The sequence below is a fragment of the Gymnoscopelus microlampas genome (assembly GCF_963454915.1).
Source record: "Gymnoscopelus microlampas genome assembly, chromosome: 19".
In the NCBI taxonomy this organism is placed as follows: domain Eukaryota; kingdom Metazoa; phylum Chordata; class Actinopteri; order Myctophiformes; family Myctophidae; genus Gymnoscopelus; species Gymnoscopelus microlampas.
Window position 1 is genome coordinate 1,819,922 of NC_139956.1, and position 18,642 is coordinate 1,838,563.

General features: G+C 40.2%; 2 protein-coding genes across 2 annotated transcripts; both read left to right on the forward strand.

Annotated features, from left to right (window-relative positions):
- The first annotated feature begins 959 nt into the window (after positions 1 to 959).
- LOC311034827 (serine/threonine-protein kinase/endoribonuclease IRE1-like) lies at positions 960 to 5,351 on the forward strand. Its single transcript, XM_084042846.1, has 6 exons — positions 960 to 1,542; positions 1,668 to 1,828; positions 1,914 to 2,134; positions 2,245 to 2,368; positions 4,722 to 4,813; positions 4,997 to 5,351. The coding sequence occupies exons 1-6, from the start codon at positions 978 to 980 to the stop codon at positions 5,154 to 5,156; spliced, it is 1,323 nt and encodes a 440-aa protein (XP_083898972.1). The 5' UTR covers positions 960 to 977; the 3' UTR covers positions 5,157 to 5,351.
- Positions 5,352 to 9,799: 4,448 nt separating this feature from the next.
- LOC311034817 (serine/threonine-protein kinase/endoribonuclease IRE1-like) lies at positions 9,800 to 18,642 on the forward strand. Its single transcript, XM_084042834.1, has 11 exons — positions 9,800 to 9,905; positions 11,855 to 12,217; positions 13,503 to 13,637; positions 13,746 to 13,769; positions 13,946 to 13,969; positions 14,256 to 14,816; positions 15,022 to 15,188; positions 15,275 to 15,495; positions 15,647 to 15,776; positions 16,004 to 16,080; positions 17,410 to 18,642. The coding sequence occupies exons 1-11, from the start codon at positions 9,818 to 9,820 to the stop codon at positions 17,540 to 17,542; spliced, it is 1,923 nt and encodes a 640-aa protein (XP_083898960.1). The 5' UTR covers positions 9,800 to 9,817; the 3' UTR covers positions 17,543 to 18,642.

Consider the following 18,642-nt stretch of genomic DNA (forward strand, 5'->3'; position numbering starts at 1 on the left):
TTTCCGTCATGATCCATCGAATAGGCTCTATGCACACAACTGAGACACACCTCTTCCACGTTCGGCTTGGGCTGCCGGTCCATTTCCGGTCCCGGTCAGCAGCAATGATAGTGGGTGTACAGTTTTCATATTGTAGCAAACAAAACGGTATAAACTACATTATTTTATTTTATTATTTTAAAGATATTTTTTAAAAGATAGTGGGATAGTTGTCTGGCTTCAGAGACTACTTTGAACAGAACTTAGAACGTGTCAACGTGACAATTTTGTTATTGTTATTGTTACAAGTCCTACTCGGAGCTGGTGTGGCTTCTCAGCTTTCTTCATAGAGCGGTAGCAGTGAGCTCTAACAGATCTCATTTGTGACTCTGTTTTTACATGACACTTAAACACAAACATACAAACATTTATATTGACAGGGGACATTACTATTTACGTGATTATATAAAACTGGAACTTAGCAAGCAGTCATGGCAGCATAATAATAGTAGCCTAGCGTCAGCAAGCACAACTGTGTACTGTGCTGCTAACATTAGCGAAATACATATTGATGCGTATTTGTTCAGATATCCTATTACCCAGGTTAAGAAAGATGGAAACAGTTTAATTAGAATTAGCCTAAATCAACGGCATATTTATTTTACAATATACCAAAAGCAAGAGTACAGAAATGTCTGAGTATCGTATCAAATAAAATGTAATAACCCCCTTGGTTATTTCACAACGCACGGTCGCTCCACAAGACAGGAAAAGGACATGTCCAACCAGCACTTCAGAGATAAGAAGACACATAAAAGTTGAAACCTTTCTCAAGTTTACTCTGCGGTGTTTCAGTACACATCCGAGCCACCTCTTCTCCAGTTATTTGTCTTTTGGAATCGGTGGAAACTGAAAACATATATATATATATATATGTTCGAATCACAGAATATGAAGTTTCCATGTGTTTCATTACAGAGCCATCAGAATCCAATGAGATGACAGACATGAGAGACATGTCAGGAGAAGAGGAGGAGCAGAGAGATGACATCATTCCTATTACATCACCAGAACCACGGAAATGGATCCCAGTCAGTAAAAGATGGAGGCCACAGTTAGAGAAGCTTGCAAACATTGATTACTGTAAAGTTATCAAAGTTGGGAGTCTTCTGTTTGTGACAGAAGAAGAATTCCGTATCGCAGTGGGAGGTGATGGAGTTGAGGTCTTCTTAGGGTTAACAGATGATGGCACTGAAGTCGTAGTGAAAAGAATGTCTAAATTCTTCTTTCATGTGCTGAAGAACGAGACAGACTTTTTACGTCTTCCGAAGCTTAAACATCCTTCAATTGTACGATATGTTGACTTTGCAGAGGATACAAACTTTGGTTATCTTGCTCTTCAGTTGTGTGAATGCACACTGGAAGAATACATCACTGAACACAACCTTTCTGAACTGATGAAGAAACAACTTGCACATCAGTTTGTCCAAAGCTTACATATTCTTCATCGCCAGGATCCTAAAATTCTCCACCGTGATATCAAGCCCCAGAATGTCTTGATTGGTAAGCTACGGAAGAAAAAAATCAAATAATATAAGAAATATATGCAACATATGCTGAATTTATTTTTGCTAAATCTAAAACCCTTTATTATGTTGACGTACCCAATTATGTTGATGTCCTTGCAGATATTCAAAGCAAGGCAAGACTGTCGGATTTTGGAATAAGCAGAGAATTACCCAAAGGACAAACAACCCTACTCACAAGAGTTCAAGGAACAAAACACTGGAAGGCAAAGGAGACTTTGGACAATGATAAATTCCCATATAAAAAAAGCACCGATATCCAGGTTGTTCTTTTATTGTGTGAGAATAATTGTATTAATGACAACAACAAAAACATGTTCTTACTCAATGTACATGCTCATTCTTAAGGTGGCTGGGATGTTAATATACTACATCCTGTCTGGAGGACACCATCCATTTGGCAAAGGCGTTAAATGTGAAGGAAACATTCTGGAAGGAAAGTACAACCTGGACCATGTTCAGGATGTGGTTGCCAAGGATCTCATTGAGAGGATGATCAATGAAGACCCAAAGAAAAGACCTAGAGTGGAGGAATGCTTGGCTCATCCCTACTTCTGGACAAACGAGAGGTACGAAACATTCCTTCCACATATTATTCATTCATTCACTGATACCTGTTTGATCCAGTGTGAAGGTACTTGTATTCTAGTCTAATGCTTTTGGTATATTTTTTTCCCAGGAGAGTAGAGTACTTGAGAAGGATTGGAAAGGAGGTTGAGAACTGTCCAGATGATGACAAGGACCTCATCACTGTACTGGACCAGTATGCTGAGCAGGGACAATTCAACTCATGGAAACACAAGGTAACTTTATTGCCAATATTGTGAGAGAGAGAAAAAACACACACACACACACACACACACACACACACACACACACACACACACACACACACACACACACACACACACACACACACACACACACACACACACACACACACACACACACACACACACACACTTGCACTTCAACCTTTGTTTGTTCTATTTTTTAAAAATCATTCTATTCATTATTTCACTTTAAATGCTGTTACAGAAATCATTTCTACAAAGAGTCAGAGCAGAATAAGATGAGACATTCTATATTAGGAGCTCCTATGAGAAATATACCAAACACCATCTAGATGAAGAATCTCCAGCGTTCTATTTAACAACCAAATTCATAGATTTCTAACAAGAAAGGTCAGAGTAAAAGACGAGGTTAGTGCTTCTGATATGTCAGCTTTGCTAGGCTCAGGTCTGATGTGAGACACAGTTAGACATGAAAGAACAGATTTGCTGTCGCCTCACAGCTAGAAGGTCCTGGGTTCGATTCCCGCCGGGGACACTGTGGGCTCTGGGGGCATGTTCTCTCCTCCGCGTCATCAGTACCCATACCCTAGGTGGGGTTGGCGAAAGGGCCTTTCTGTGTGGAGTTTGCATGTTCTCCCCGTGTCTCCTAGGGTAGGTACCTTCACAAAAAAACATGCAGTAATCCTGGTCTCTATACCTATGCCTCCCCCTGATGGAGGGGAAAGGAACTGGTTAGAATAACGTGTTCCTTCCACGCGCTACGTCCTACCGGGGAAACTCCCCCCTATCATGTGATAAGAAGCGGCCTGCTCACTCCTCATGCATTGAAGGAAGCATGAGCTCAGTTCGGGGCTCTCCCCAGGCTGGCAGAGGGAGAGTAGCACCTACACTTACAAGTTTAGGTATTGGCACTGGGTGAAAAAATAGGGTTACAAAAATTGAGTGATACAAATTTAGAAAATAAAAACAGCTCTAAAATGTGCTCAGTCAACTGGCACGATAAGAATATTTACACTGAGGTTCTCTAGACTCTTATGTTCTTCAGAATGTTCATCTCAGCCTTAAGTCAGTCTCCAGTCTCACCAGAACCCTCAGTTGGTGAAACACACTAGAAGTGGGAATGAATGAATATTGCATTATCTCTTCATTCCCTTACAATACCTTTGTAATGCCTTTAAATGCCTGTGTATGAAATGTGCTATTTAAATACAGTGGTGTAAAGTAACTGAGTACATTAACTCAAGTGCTGTACTTAAGTACACTTTTGAGGTATTTTTTGGGCGGTGTAACCGCCCCCTATAAGTGAGGTTTGGACACTGACCAATCCTGCACCGTGATTGGCCAATAGTCTACAACGCAGTCTACAACCCTAAACCTTCCACAGTCAATGCAAATCTATACTTTTGCAAAGTCAGCCAATCGCATTACAGCTAGTGTCATCACCACTAGCTGTAATGTGATTGGCTGACTTTGCAAATTCAGGACTGTGATTGGCTAGAGAAACACATGACACATGTGCAGCCCTATATAGGACTATGGCACTTTAAAAAAACACTTCCATCACTGTGATGACCACTGTGACCACACCGCCCACTTCACACTGGGTGTGATTTTTTTTTTTACTTAACTGGAGTTTTTCAATTTTCAGTACTTTTACTTCTACTCCACTACACCTCAGAGGCAAATATTGTACTTTTACTGCACTACAATTATTTGAAAACTTTAGTTACTAGTTACTTTGCAATTATCAATTATTATATTGTAAAACATACATTAACCACTTTAGCCCTATTTCATACACAGGCTATTTGAAAATAGCCGATCTACAAGCTCACAACGCGTCACATCGCGACGCGTTGTGAGCTTGTAGATCTGCTATTTTCAAACATTTTAGTACTTCTACTTTTGGTACGTTAAGTACGTTTTGATACCAATACTTTTGTACTCTTACTCAAGTGAATTTTGAATTCCGGACTTTTACTTGTAACAGAGTATTTCTATATTGCAGTTTTGTCTTCGATACTGATGTCTCTGTAATGGTAGACATGGAGTCATATTCTGTGTGTGTGTGTGTGTGTGTGTGTGTGTGTGTGTGTGTGTGTGTGTGTGTGTGTGTGTGTGTGTGTGTGTGTGTGTGTGTGTGTGTGTGTGTGTGTGTGTGTGTGTGTGTGTGTGCGTGCGTGCGTGCGTGCGTGCGTGCGTGCGTGCGTGCGTGCGTGCGTGCGTGCGTGCGTGTGAGAGAGAGAGAGAGAGTTCATAGTTGGGTTAAGAGGCATCACACTCAGCTCTTTTGAAATGTGTGTGTGTGTGTGTGTGTGTGTAATCCCTTTCATTCGATCTTTAAGTTGTATATTTTTTACAGTTACCACTTGAGTTGAAGATGGATGAAATGAAGTCGTACCCTGAGAACTCTTTTGGACTGCTGCGCTTCATTCACAATCTCCATGAGCACTAGTAAGTTTAATTACATTTAAAAACAACACAAACAGAAGTCAATCCTGTCCATTTATAAATAAATATTTGATCCTCACCAAAATGTATGGAGCACTTCTCATGCAGCACTTTCCCTGGGTGTAAAGTGTCGGTCCAAGTCTGTTGTGTTTATCAGTGTTATATTTCACTGCTTTGTGTTCACAGTGCTGAAGAGGCAGCTGGTGTTGACCTGATGGAGATGTTTCCTGATCTGTTTGGATGTGTTTATCAGTTTACCCAAAAACAAGACTGGAACTCAAGGCCAACCCTGAAGGACATGTTTCACACAGAAGATGTTCTGTATGAAAGTCCACAAACCCTTTAGAGAAAGACTCTTTTAACTCTATAAATGACTCAGTGTCTTGAAGGACTCTCATGATTAAAGAGTCCAATATGCAGTATCCTGTAGTAACACAACTTGTTCCCTTCCTAATCTAGTTGTCTCCATCGAGAGGACATAGAGCCTCCATCCTACTCCTCCCATTCAACATTCCTAATCGACATGTGCCGCCCAGCCAATAGAAGTACATGCAGGGCCGGCGCACCCATTAAGGCGACCTAGGCGGCCGCCTAGAGCGGCAGTTTGCGAGGCGGCAAAAAAAGTTGTGAAAAAAAATAATAATGATAATAAATCGGTAAAATCAGAATTAAATAACACAACCCTTACCTAACCCTAACACCGAAATAAAGTAACCAAAGACACAAAGAAAAGTATCATAATCCGCCCATGACAGCAAAAAAAATCACGCGCGCGCTTCGTGTGCGCGCAAGGGTCCCACGCACGCGCGCGCATCAAAGGAATCTCACACACACACACACACACACACACACACACACACACACACACACACACACACACACACACACACACACACACACACACACACACACACACACACAGACACAGATGTTGTCCCTGATTAACCTGTATTCTCTGACTACTGTCTGTTCAGTGTCCTCTTATGCCTCTGCAGGTTGTAAAGTGCATGACATGTGTGTATGTCTTACTGAGGCATAGAGGTCAGAGGTCACAGAGAAGGGTTTTAACCCCTTAAATGGTTCAAACTTATGCTTACATTTTAATAGTGAAGATCTACAAGATCACTCAACCCAGTGCACAGTGAGCTTGTAGATCTGTCCATAATGACATCATGCCCTGAATAGAGACACCAGGATGAAAGCTGTTAGATCGCTGGGGGTCCTTGACAATAAAAACTTAGAGAACCACTGTCCTAGTGGACTCCTAATGTGCCATAGTGCATTGGTTCTCAAAGTGGGGTCTGGGGACCCCCAGGGGTCCTTGAGGGAGTTCCAGGGGGTCCCCAGCTAAATGATAGATTAGGCACCAAATGAACCCTTATGGGTCTGTAACTCTTGAGAGTGTACAAATGGAACCAAATGGACCCTTATGGGTCTGTAACTCTTGAGAGTGTACAAATGGAACCAAATGGACCCTTATGGGTCTGTAACTCTGAGAGTGTACAAATGGAGCCAAATGGACCCTAACGGGTCCATTTGGTTCCATTTGTACACTCTCAGAGTTAAATTGACATAGATTTTACAATATAAATTGCGGTCCAAGTGATAGAAATGCCATTAAATGGGGGTCCGTAGCCCTAATGCATGTCAAACTGGGTGTCCTTGAAATTAAAATGGTTGAGAATCACTGCTAGAGCCATAAAAAAAATCTTCTCTTATGGGGGTCCCTGGCATATCTTTTGAAATGGGGGTCCGCGGGCTGAATAAGTGTCAATTTGGGGGTCCTTGACATGAAAAAAGTTTGAGAACCACTGGGCCAAGTCTTGACACGTGTACGGACGCATTGATGACCTCTGACCACCAGTAATCAACCACCCACTCACTGTACACAGCACTGTACCCATGTAGACCCTTGTCCCTGACATGGGAGTCCATGAAGAATGACCTCACTGGGTTGGTTAGAACCGGATGGAAGCCTCAGTGAAGCTTCTCACAGCTGATGCAATGCTGTGTGGTATTACATCATCACACTGGAACATCTGGCCCATGTTTTTCTTTTTTTTAGACAGGCCTGGGATAAGCACTAGAGTTCTCAACGGGCCTGAACATGAAGGCCTGTTGAGTGTGCTCATGTTATTGATACTTTCTATTGCACGTGACCTACATGCATTGTGTCGTTCCTGTGCTTTTGATACTTTTAGTGCACGTGACCTACATGCATTGTGTCGTTCCTGTGCTTTTGATACTTTTAGTGCACGTGACCTACATGCATGCTGTTGTGCTCCTGTGGTTTTGACACTTACAGATCATGTGTATGTGTGTATTAAAATGTGTATTTAGAGTAGCCTAAGTACTGGACAGCTTCACAGTGCATTTTGAGTCTAGTTGACAAACATCATTGTCTATTATTGTTACTTTAGGTCATTAGTTAATGTAGCTGTTCCAGAGAGTGGTAGAATGTTGTGGTCTTTGATTTTATTATTTTTCTGAAAATATGAAAAGTGAATATTCTTTATTTTGGCTAATATACTGTATTGTATGTGTATGGAGTATGATGACATAGTGCCTTCTACTGTTCTCTGCATTGTGGCCTGCTGGAGCAGATATCACGTGACACCAATCACACAGCATTGTGTTCACCTGTGTGAGCTAAGATGCTGGTAATCAGAACAAACAGAGTTTCAGAGCTGTGAGGAGCTCTCTCTATGTCTAGAAGAAAATATATAAAATGATAAAAAGTACTAACACGCCTGAATATATCTGGGCAGAAGGCGCACACGGTATGTGTCTTGTTTGTACAATGATTGTCATCATTGTTGTTTTGTTGTGTGTTTATGCAACTAAAAATGGACATTTCATGGACATTTAAAAATGAGACAGCTTGGCTGTCAACAAGGACATTCAAAATTCATGTTTATAATTCATTGTGGTTAAAAAAAATTATTTGTTTTGTCATTTCATTTACAGTTTTTCACGTTGTCTCATCTTGGGAGAAATAAAAAGCCCTAGTGAACATCAGTTGGAGTGTGGTTTACTCTGCCTCAGGAAAAGACAGTTTAGGAGCAGTTATAGTTTATTTGTGAGAGAAGTACAGAGAAACACTGACAGTGTGATGTACTGTACACATTAGTATATACAGTAGATGAAGATCATTTACATCAATAGTTCAACTCATTAAAATAACAAACACATTAAAATCACTGCAGGTTAATAAAAGAAAAAGATCCACTTTATTTATAGAGCACATTTAAAACAACAGTGTTGAACCAAAGTGCTCTAACACTCAGTAAGCAAATATATACAAAGAAATATTAACAATAAACAGGGGGAAAATATTAAACATAAAACTAACATCCACTAAAAACATAAATGATTAATTGATGGATAGATAAAAATAATAATAATTAGTATTATTATCCTTGTATATGCAATGAATGTATATGAATGTATTTTATTTATTTTTTTACATTTTTTTTTTAATGAATTGTCCATTGAGCATTTTTGGCCATTGAGAAACAATGATCTGCAAACCAGTGGTTCTCAATTGTTTTCATGCCAAGGGTGTGTGTGTGTGTGTGTGTGTGTGTGTGTGTGTGTGTGTGTGTGTGTGTGTGTGTGTGTGTGTGTGTGTGTGTGTGTGTGTGTGTGTGTGTGTGTGTTTTGAATATGGTAGCCGAAACATAAGTGTTTCATTTGTTCCTCATTCTGCTGGGGGCCCCCTGGAACCCTCTCAAAGACCCCTGGGGGTCCCCAGACCTCACTTTGAGAACCACTGATATAACCAGTGAGCTGTACTGTCATGGCATTTAACACAGTGTTGCCAGTTTTGTGAGAGAAATAAGCAACCAAATATACGAAAACAAGCCCAAAATAATTATTATTGTATAGGCCACATGAGCGCTTTTAACCTATATATATACTTTATGCATCAGCTATTTGAATGATTTTGATGAATTTCATTAATCAATTAATTAATTAATAAGGTAACGACGCATCACGATGCAACGTGTTGTGAGCTTGTAGATCTGCTATAAAAAAAAACATGAAATAAAATGTGGAATATTTGGAAGTTTTTTTGAAACATTCTAACAACATCTGGTAGGGGGGTGGGCGTAGGGACAACTAATTTTAATTTGGGGGTCCACTGGTTTTAATAATAATTAAAACATTAGGAAGCAAGCCAAAATAAGCAGCTACACTTTAGAAACAAGCCCAAAACAAACGCTTATAATAAGCGAACATGGCAACGCTGATTTAACACAGAAAATCTAGACTGGTATCAAGTGTCTGCTGGATGTTCATCCGGTCTGGGTCTAAAGCGGATACGGAAACAGTTTTTGAATATTATGTGTGAGTTTAAATAACCGAATATGGAAGGCGGGCTTTAGACCGGATTACACTGGTTCAGTGGCCATGGTTCACATGACACTCCTCTGTCACAAGCGTCATGGCGCAACTTGCTCCTGGTTTTTGAATTTTCTCCATTTACAACCCGTACATCTATTTTAACGTTCATATTTCAAATATAAAGTTTGAACCCCGTGGCCATGGATGTAACAAGTTAAAACGCCGGGGTCTAAGTACCCGTATTGTCCGTATTGTTCAATTAAAAGCATTTTAATCTAATCGGTGGCCTTTTTCTCAGAACTGTCTCCATATGTTTTCAACTACGCGACCCTATCGGTTGGGAGGTGTACTGCACGTTGATACATCATAACTCTATGAGAAAATGGCCGCCAATCAGATTAAAATTGTTTTTATTGCACAATATGGAAAATACGGGTACTTAAACCTAGGCGTTTCAACTTATTACATCAATGGCCGTGAGGTCAGCACTTTATATTTGAAATGTGAACGTTTATGTAGATGTACGGCTTGTAAAGAGAGAAAACCAGGAACAAGTTGCACCATGACTGTCAGGTTTCAGGGCTAAAAGTTCAGATGAATCCAGGATGAAAGAAAGTATTAAAGTAAAAATCTAATCTGAGCACAAAGCAGGAGGACAACATGATGGCGGATCTGTCCTTCCAACTCAGTGTTTATTTCAACATTCTGCTGGTAATATGGACCAGCTGTTACAACACTTCTGTTACAGGTAAGGTTAAGTTATAATGTTTAATACATCATAATACAATTTATAAGAGTTATTACAGTGTATAGCGCATAGAGAGAGGTAGCTCTGGTCCAGAGTGTTAGTGAGTTCTCTCTAACGCTCTGCTTATAGACAAAACATTCCACTGTCCTCTGAGGCTCCAACTGTAAAAATAAACTAAACTATTTCGTTATTCACCGAAACAACTAATGTTTTGTGTTGTTGAAAGTCTATTCTCCAGGGTGGGAAGTCTCTCATGGACATTATTGTATGTACTCCACTGCGCCCCCTACGGTCTGGTCAATGGTAATTTAAATTGACCAGATCTGTAGGGGGCGCAGTGGAATAAAATAAATAACATCCGTCTGGCGGACATATTTTATTTTCTGCCCATAAAGTGTATTATAGTAAACAGAGAAGGTGGGGTGCTGAGAATAGACTTTCAACAACACAAAACAGCCTTTGTTTCAGTGAATAGTGAAGTAGTTTAGTTTCTTTGTACTAAAGACGGAGCCCTTGCAGGGCAGTGTAATTCTCTGTCTATAGACCAATTATTTGTTTACCAACATTGAGACTGGACGCACAGGTGATTGTTTCACGCAATCAATTCCCAACAGGTTGTTTTGGGGTGCGCTGGTTTCAGCACACCCCAACCCCCTCTTGTGAGTTGGCTAGTGAGGCGCGTCCTAGCGAGACCTGACAGAATGGGTTTCATTGCACGCATACTGGTTCTTATCAGTGTGACGTCGTCTGTTAAGGGGTCTAGAAGTCACTAAGGCTCTGGACCAGGGCTAAGGGAGGGGCTGATAAAGTTGTGTAGAAAATTATGTGCTGACGTTTTCTTTTTGTTTGATTGATTTGATTGAATACTTTATTAGACAGAAATGCAAACAGTACAGTCATACACTTGGTCTAAAAGGATAAAGTCATGAGGACTTGTTTCCATTAAGGTCCTGTGACTGTGTATTCAATTCATAGAGACATTTAAAGACATACAATAATATACAATACTACTGTATATCCTAGACATCATCATAGTAGCCTGAAGCCTAATAGTAGCAACATTATATACTGTAAGCCTACATACTGTAAGTATATGTGTATATATATATGTATATATATATATATATATATATATATATATATATATATATATATATATATATATATATATATATATATATATATAATATTGTGTGTGTGCATGCGTGCGTATATATATATATACACATACACATAACGTTTTGTGATGAAACATCTGAAATGAAAAATCTAAAATCCAAAACATTTGGTATTACGGATGTCATGTTTGTCTTTGTTTTGTTATGTCCTGTATTGTCGTTACTGGCAGAGCTGTGTAACATTTTATTTGCCTCTTCTCTTGGCCAGGGCACACTTGTAAAAGAGACACTAGTCTCAATGTGATTTCTCTGGTGAAATAAAGGTTAAATAAATAAAAAATAAAATTGTCTCATGTAAAAAGGTCCTATGCAATGAAGCTTTTATTTTTCCATCCTTACATGATAACAGAAGCTTTTACTCTGAAGAGACACCAGTCCTCCAAAGGTTGGCCGTAGCTTAGTGGGTCACTGGTTCACTTCCCTAGCCTGCCCTGGTCTATGTGTCCATGAGCAAAACACTAACTGCTCCCCCTTGAGTGCTCAATCTGTCTGTCTGTCTATTGTTTTAACACAATTTTTACATTTTGCTGAAGCTCTTATCCAGAGTGACTTACAAGATCATAATAAACATGTAACATCTAGACAGTATAGTGGAGTAAACAGTGTTCTAAGAAAACAAACACTAGGCTACAAAGTAACTACCTTAGCAGGTAGGTCGACTTATATGTCCACACGCAAACAGCATACATTTGAATAAAGATAATAAATACAAGTTCAAGATCAATGTCTGTACTAAAACATTTTCCTTTTTTCTTCTTCTTTTGTTGTAAGGAGAACATCAGGTCATAGGGTCTCAGCCCGTGATGGCCAAAGTGGGAGATGATGTCATCCTTCCTTGTCACATTGAACCATCTGTCAGCGCGGTCAGGATGACGGTGGACTGGACCAGAGTCAACAACACGAAGCCGGTTATGGTGCATCTCCTCCAGGATGGACATTATAGTAATGCCGAACAGAACCTGTTGTACAAAGGAAGGACGTCCCTGTTTTCTGAGGAGCTTCCTCAAGGTAACATCTCACTGAAGCTGACCAGGGTGACGCTCTCTGACAACGGGACGTACAAGTGTTTTGTTCCACGCCTGAAGAGCAGCAGCAGCAGCAGCAGCAAGAGCAGTTTGATCCAGCTCCATGTTGGTAAGATTTACTGTTCATAAACATGGAGGGAAAAACAACAAGGAAGAAAACGGCAGCAAACATAGCTTTAATTAAATATTTTTTGAGCAAGACCTCTCAAAATCCCCATTTTCTAGCTTTGCAGGCCTCTACATGGCCTTCAATTCTTGTCCCATATAGCGCTGATCAGAGCAATGGTCAGTGAGTTATGGCCATTTGAAACACTGTTAAACACTGCTTCAAAATATGTTGGTGAGGTGACTATTCTCATGCCAGACCCCTGAACAGTGTGACATGTTTGATGAGGATCAGAGGAACAGTGTGTCTCACAAGTCTGGATGTTACATTTGTGACGTCCACTGTCTGTCCGCCCAGCCCATCCCTCTAGGCAAATTTAATATAGAATGTATTTATGCATGCATGTCTGTGCGCACGTACATACTGACATACGTACGTACGTATGTCTGTACGTACGTACAGTGTGTACATACGTACGTACGTATGTCTGTACGTACGTACAGTGTGTACATACGTACGTACGTATGTCTGTACGTACGTACAGTGTGTACATACGTATGTACACACTGTACGTACGTATGTCTGTACGTACGTATGTACAGACATACGTATGTACAGACATACGTACGTACGTATGTCTGTACATACGTATGTCTGTACGTACGTACAGTGTGTACATACGTATGTACAGACATACGTACGTACGTATGTCTGTACGTACGTACGTATGTCTGTACATACGTATGTCTGTACGTACGTACAGTGTGTACATACGTATGTACAGACATACGTATGTACGTACAGACATACATACTGACAGACAGACAGACAGAATGACAGACTGAGGACAGACAGACAGACAGACAGATTAGCCGATAATCCTAGTTCCATATCCCACAATCCACAATGTTGTAGTGTGTGCATGTTTAAGATAATTGTATGAGATTACCCTGTAATGTGTGATGCTACCAGTTTACCAAATCATTTAAGATTTTAAAAGTTATCTGAGCCTCTTTAAACAAAAAAAGGCAGTAAATACGTGGCATTTGAAACCAAACAATAGTAATCACAAAACCAACGTTTTCACAAAATACACACGTATAATACTAATAATACTACTACTACTAATAATAATGATAATATAAAATGTCAAAGAGTGACATACTGTACCATGCAGGACTCACGGCTTAGCGCTACAGGACAGTGTCTAGAACCATTTCAACACCACTGTTGATTTGATTGATTCATTTAATAATACATATGGTGTCATCATGACTGTGTGTTTCAGAGAGTGTGAGTCCCAGCATGGTGGAGGGAGGATCAACTGCAGGAACGACGACAGGAATTGTTATAACAGTGATTATTATCATCATGTTGGTGGCAGCAGTACTGGGATATTTATACTGGAAAAAGAAGAAAACTGGTGAGACTATCCGTCTCTAATATTATATCACTCACTATATATTGTATATATAACAATATTAGTGTGTCCACACTGGCCTCTCACTGTCTCACATCTCAACTTTTACAGAACGAGACAGCGCTCAACAACGAGGTAAGAGTGTGTGTGTGTGTGTGTGTGTGTGTGTGTGTGTGTGTGTGTGTGTGTGTGTGTGTGTGTGTGTGTGTGTGTGTGTGTGTGTGTGGGTGGGTGGGTGGGTGGGTGGGTGGGTGGGTGTGTGTGTGTTGATAACAGCTGATAATATAATCCAATGTTTCATATTGTTTCAGATGAAGAACAGATCACCCTGCAGGGTGAGAAACTATAACTTCAATATTATTTATTATATTGATCAAATATTTGTTCATGCAGGAAATGTAGTTATTGTGTTTGTCAGAGTTAACATTATGTAACAACTGTTCATGGTTTAAGGTTATTTATTTGTACCTAAATGTGTATTATTGCATAATGGAAATAGAGCAATAATATAAGTGCTGACGTCACTCCCACTAGCCCTGGGTCACTGTGTTATTTTATTGTGTATTGGAATCCCCATTAGGCAAATATCCAAAAATAAACAAACTTTGTGTTCCATTACAGACCAATCACAATCCACCACTAACATGAGAGACATGTCGGGACATGACATCATTCCTATTACATCACCAAAACCACGGAAAAGGCCCCCAGTCAGTAAAAGATGGAAGCAACAGTTAGAGAAGCTTGCAAACGCTGATGACTGTAAAGTTACCAAAGTTGGGAGTCTTCTGTTTGGTAAAGATGATGAATTCTGCATCGCAAAGGGAAGTGATGGAACGCAGGTCTTCTTGGGGTTTAGAGATGACGGCACTGAAGTCGCGATCAAGAGAATATCTAGACTCAACTTAAAAGCGCTGGAGAAGGAAGAAGAGTTTTTACGTCTTCCAAAGCTTGATCATCCTTCAATTGTACGATACGTTGACTATGCGGACGATGATAACTTTGGTTACCTTGCTCTTCAGTTGTGTGAATACACCCTGGCAGAATACATCACTGAACACAACCCTTCTGAACTAGAGAGGAAACAACTTGCACATCAGGTTCTCCAGAGCTTAAGTGTTCTTCATGGTCAGAATCCTACAATTCTCCACCGGGATATCAAGCCCCAGAATGTCCTGATTGGTAAGATACACTGTAGGGAGACATAGTTGTTCCAACAATGTTTTGTCCAAACATCATGCAAATCATTATCTCTTTTCTAGTTATTCTAATTCTTATTATGCTACAAGCAGATGATGTCTGAAATATAAGCAACATGCTGTATGCTGAATTTATTTGCTCAATCTAAAACTCTTGATTTTATTGATCTACCCAATATGCTTTGCAGATATTCAAAACAAGGCAAGACTGGCAGATTTCGGAAATAGCCGAGAATTACTCAGAGGACAAACGACCCATTGCACAAGCAGTGCAGGAACATCATGCTGGAGGGCAAAGGAGACGCTGGATGAAAACAACAGTGTTGTCAGATATAAAAGAAGCACCGACATCCAGGTTGGTTTGTTTTATTGTGTGAGAACAATTGAACGATTGACAACAACATAAAAATGTTCTTACTCATGTTCATGTTCATTCTAAAGGTGACTGGGATGTTGATATACTACATCCTGTCTGGAGGACACCATCCATTTGGTACTGGTACTAGATGTGAAAACAACATTCTGGATGGAAAGTACAACCTGGACCAGGTTCAGGATGTGGTTGCCAAGGATCTCATCGAGAGGATGATCAATGAAAACCCAGAGGAACGACCGACAGTGGAGGAATGCTTGGCTCATCCTTTATTTTGGTTAAATGACAGGTATGATAGAAACAGTCAAACATTTCCCATTCACATATTATTATTCACTCATTCACTGATTATTTAAGCTGTTCTTCATCAGTTTGAGGCAATGGTAAGGTGCTTATATCCTAGCCCAATGCTGTCATTATTTTCTGATTTATTTTCCCAGGAGAGTAGAGTACTTGAGAAGGATTGGAAACCAAAAGGAAGTTGACAACTGTCCAGATGATGACAAGGACCTCATCACTGTACTGGACCAGTATGCTGAGCAGGGACAGTTCAACACATGGAAACACAAGGTGACATTATTGCTAATTGTGTGAGAATTTCTTAATAACAATTTCCATTTCAACCTAACTAATGTTTCTGTTCTGTATTTAGCTATTAGCTCTGTCCATTCTTTATTTCTCTTTAAACGCTCTGCCTTTAATTAACGCATTGTTTATGAAATGTACTGTACACTTGCTTTGCCAAAGTATCATAATTTAAGGCTCACATCCCTCTTTGATCTTTGTTGTTTGTCCAGTTCCCACCTGAGCTGCTTCAGAAGATGAGGTCCTACCCTGACAACTCTTTTGGACTGCTGCGCTTCATTGAGCACCAGTAAGTTCAATGACATTTGTACAAACGACAATCAGAATCATAAACAAACTAGTCAATGTATACATATAGCATTAAAACAAGTAGCAGGTATGTACATTAAAAAAACAGTAGCCGCACAGCCGGGGCGCCTGATGGAGGGGAAAGGAACTGGTTGGAATAACGTGTTCCTTCCACGCGCTACATACGTCCAACGGGGGAAACTCCCCCCTGTCAGGTGACAAGAAGGTCAGTTGGCTCTCATGCATTGAAGGAAGCATGAGCTCGGCCCTGGCCTCCCTATAGGCTGTGGGGGACTGGTGTAGGGCTGGTGTAGGGCTGGTGTAGCGCCCAGGATCACTTAGGAAATTGGCACCGGGTGGAAAAAAAATGGGTTACAAAAATCGTGGGATAATTTTTTTATTTATTTTTTAAGTAGCCGCACATCAGTATTCCACAGAGGAAGGTAGTCTGCATACGGTAAAATCCACAGGTAAAATAAACATGGTAAACCCACATACTGTAGGAAAAAAGCAGTCTGTCCAGTAGCCTGTGAAGTATAAGTATAGCCTAAGTGTGTTCCAGGCTGGTGACAGCAGGTGTTCAGGCCTTGTTCAACAGTCTGATGGTAGCCATGGTGGAAGAAATCAACCCAATGGGCCATCATGGGTTGTGGTTCACACAAACAATTATCAGGGTGTTGATATATTTATACATGTCATACAGTAATGTGGTGTTCATCTACAGTGCTTCTCAAACATTTTCATGCCAAGGACCCCTCAATTGATATACATGTGGCAGCAGACCCCCATGTCAAAATGTTTTGTGCCAGAGACCCCCAGAAGAGAAGATTTGTGTTTAAAAAAATGCAAAATTCAACACAATTCTTTAAACACTTTCAAGATTTTTCGAACATTTTCACAAATAGCAGATCTACAAGCTCCAGTACAAGTGAGCTTGGATATCTGCTATTTTTGAATAGCCAACATATACAATATGGATAAAGGGGTGAAAATGTATCAACACCTTTTGCTGGGGACCCCCTAAACCCCCCTCAAAGACCACTGGTGGTCCCCGGACTGGTTGAGAACCACTGATCTAGAATGAACAGAACCGTACAGTACAGGACATTGAACAACTAGGGCCTCCTATTCATCTCATTTAGAATCTCACAGATTTTACTTAATGTGATGGAAACTGACAAACTGATGAAACCCCATTTTTTCTATTTCTTTAATTAAACATTGTCTTTGATTATTATGACTGAATGAAGTTATTTGGTGTTTTACTGCTGTGGTATCACTGTAAATGTGTGTGTGTTCACCACCAGATGTTGTGTCTTTGTGTTCACAGTGCAGCTGGTGTTGACCTGATGAAGATGTTTCCTGGTCTGTTCGGGTGTGTTTACCAGTTTGCCCAGGAGCAACGCTGGAACTCAAGGCCAACCCTGAAGGACATGTTTCACACAGAAACCAGTGCTGTATGAAAGTCCACAAACCCTTTAGAGAAAGATTCTCTCTCTCTCTGTCTCTCTCTGTCTCTCTCTCTCTCTCTCTCTCTCTCTCTCTCTCTCTCTCTCTCTCTCTCTCTCTCTCTCTGTGTTCCCTCAGGAAGGAACTGCACACTCAAAGATGATGGACAGGTCTCACTTCATTTTTATTTTGCACGACGTGTTTCGCCGCGTTGTCTTCATCAGGTGATTTAAACATGTAGAACTGGAAACCACAGGGTTCCCAGTTCGATCCCGGGCTGGGGCGCTCCCCCAGAGTTAGTGTGGAAGTGTCCTTGAGCAAGACGCTGAGATGTGAATGAATGTGAATGAATAGTTTATTTCGGTCATTAAGCCATGTACAGAGTTTGACATTTCCAAGGAAGAAAATTATGAAATTCATGGACCGAAAAGGTCTAGGCTGAAGCCGTAGCTTATAATGCCTACCCTTATAATATTTTAAAACAAACAATAACAAAACATCAATCAATACTCAAAACAAAACAAAAACAAAGACAAAATGTGTCTTTTCATCTACAAATAATAACATGTAATGGTTTATAATATTTTTTTATATTTATCTACTATATTATCTTATTGAGCAAGACGCTGAACCCCTAATTGCTCCCGATGAGCAGGTTGGTGCCTTGCATGGTTTCCTCCTCCATTGGTGTATGAATGTGTGTGTGAATGGGTGAATGGCACAATCAATGTGAAGCGCTTTGGATAAAAGCGCTATATAAATGCACCATTTACCAAATCATCACTTGATCATGCACTGAGCTGATACTGTAACATACTCCAATCATAACTGCTACTGCTCTGTCATTGGACCATGATTTCAGCTCCGCCCCTATTAATACCTCTGTACGCTTTTAACATCTTTGTTTTCAATGAGCATCAGCTTCATATCAACCCAATTTTATTCTCTGCATTACTATGATGTCACCAGGCTAAAACAGTCCACAAGCGTGTGAGCTTGCAGATCGACTATTTTTTTGCCACATGACACTGTGTCGTAACAATAGCATCTATACTTTAATATTAAAACTGATCGTATGCATGATTACAGTTCTTATATCATTTTATAATAAAGT

Excerpts from the sequence above, each read along its gene's own strand:
- LOC311034817 (XM_084042834.1), top strand. The coding sequence starts at position 9,818 with ATGATGGCGGATCTGTCCTTCCAACTCAGTGTTTATTTCAACATTCTG. Across the intron at positions 15,189-15,274 it reads AAAGAAGCACCGACATCCAG|GTGACTGGGATGTTGATATA; the intron begins GTTGGTTTGTTT and ends TTCATTCTAAAG. Across the intron at positions 15,496-15,646 it reads TTATTTTGGTTAAATGACAG|GAGAGTAGAGTACTTGAGAA; the intron begins GTATGATAGAAA and ends TTATTTTCCCAG.
- LOC311034827 (XM_084042846.1), top strand. The coding sequence starts at position 978 with ATGACAGACATGAGAGACATGTCAGGAGAAGAGGAGGAGCAGAGAGAT. Across the intron at positions 1,543-1,667 it reads GCCCCAGAATGTCTTGATTG|ATATTCAAAGCAAGGCAAGA; the intron begins GTAAGCTACGGA and ends ATGTCCTTGCAG. Across the intron at positions 2,135-2,244 it reads TACTTCTGGACAAACGAGAG|GAGAGTAGAGTACTTGAGAA; the intron begins GTACGAAACATT and ends TTTTTTTCCCAG.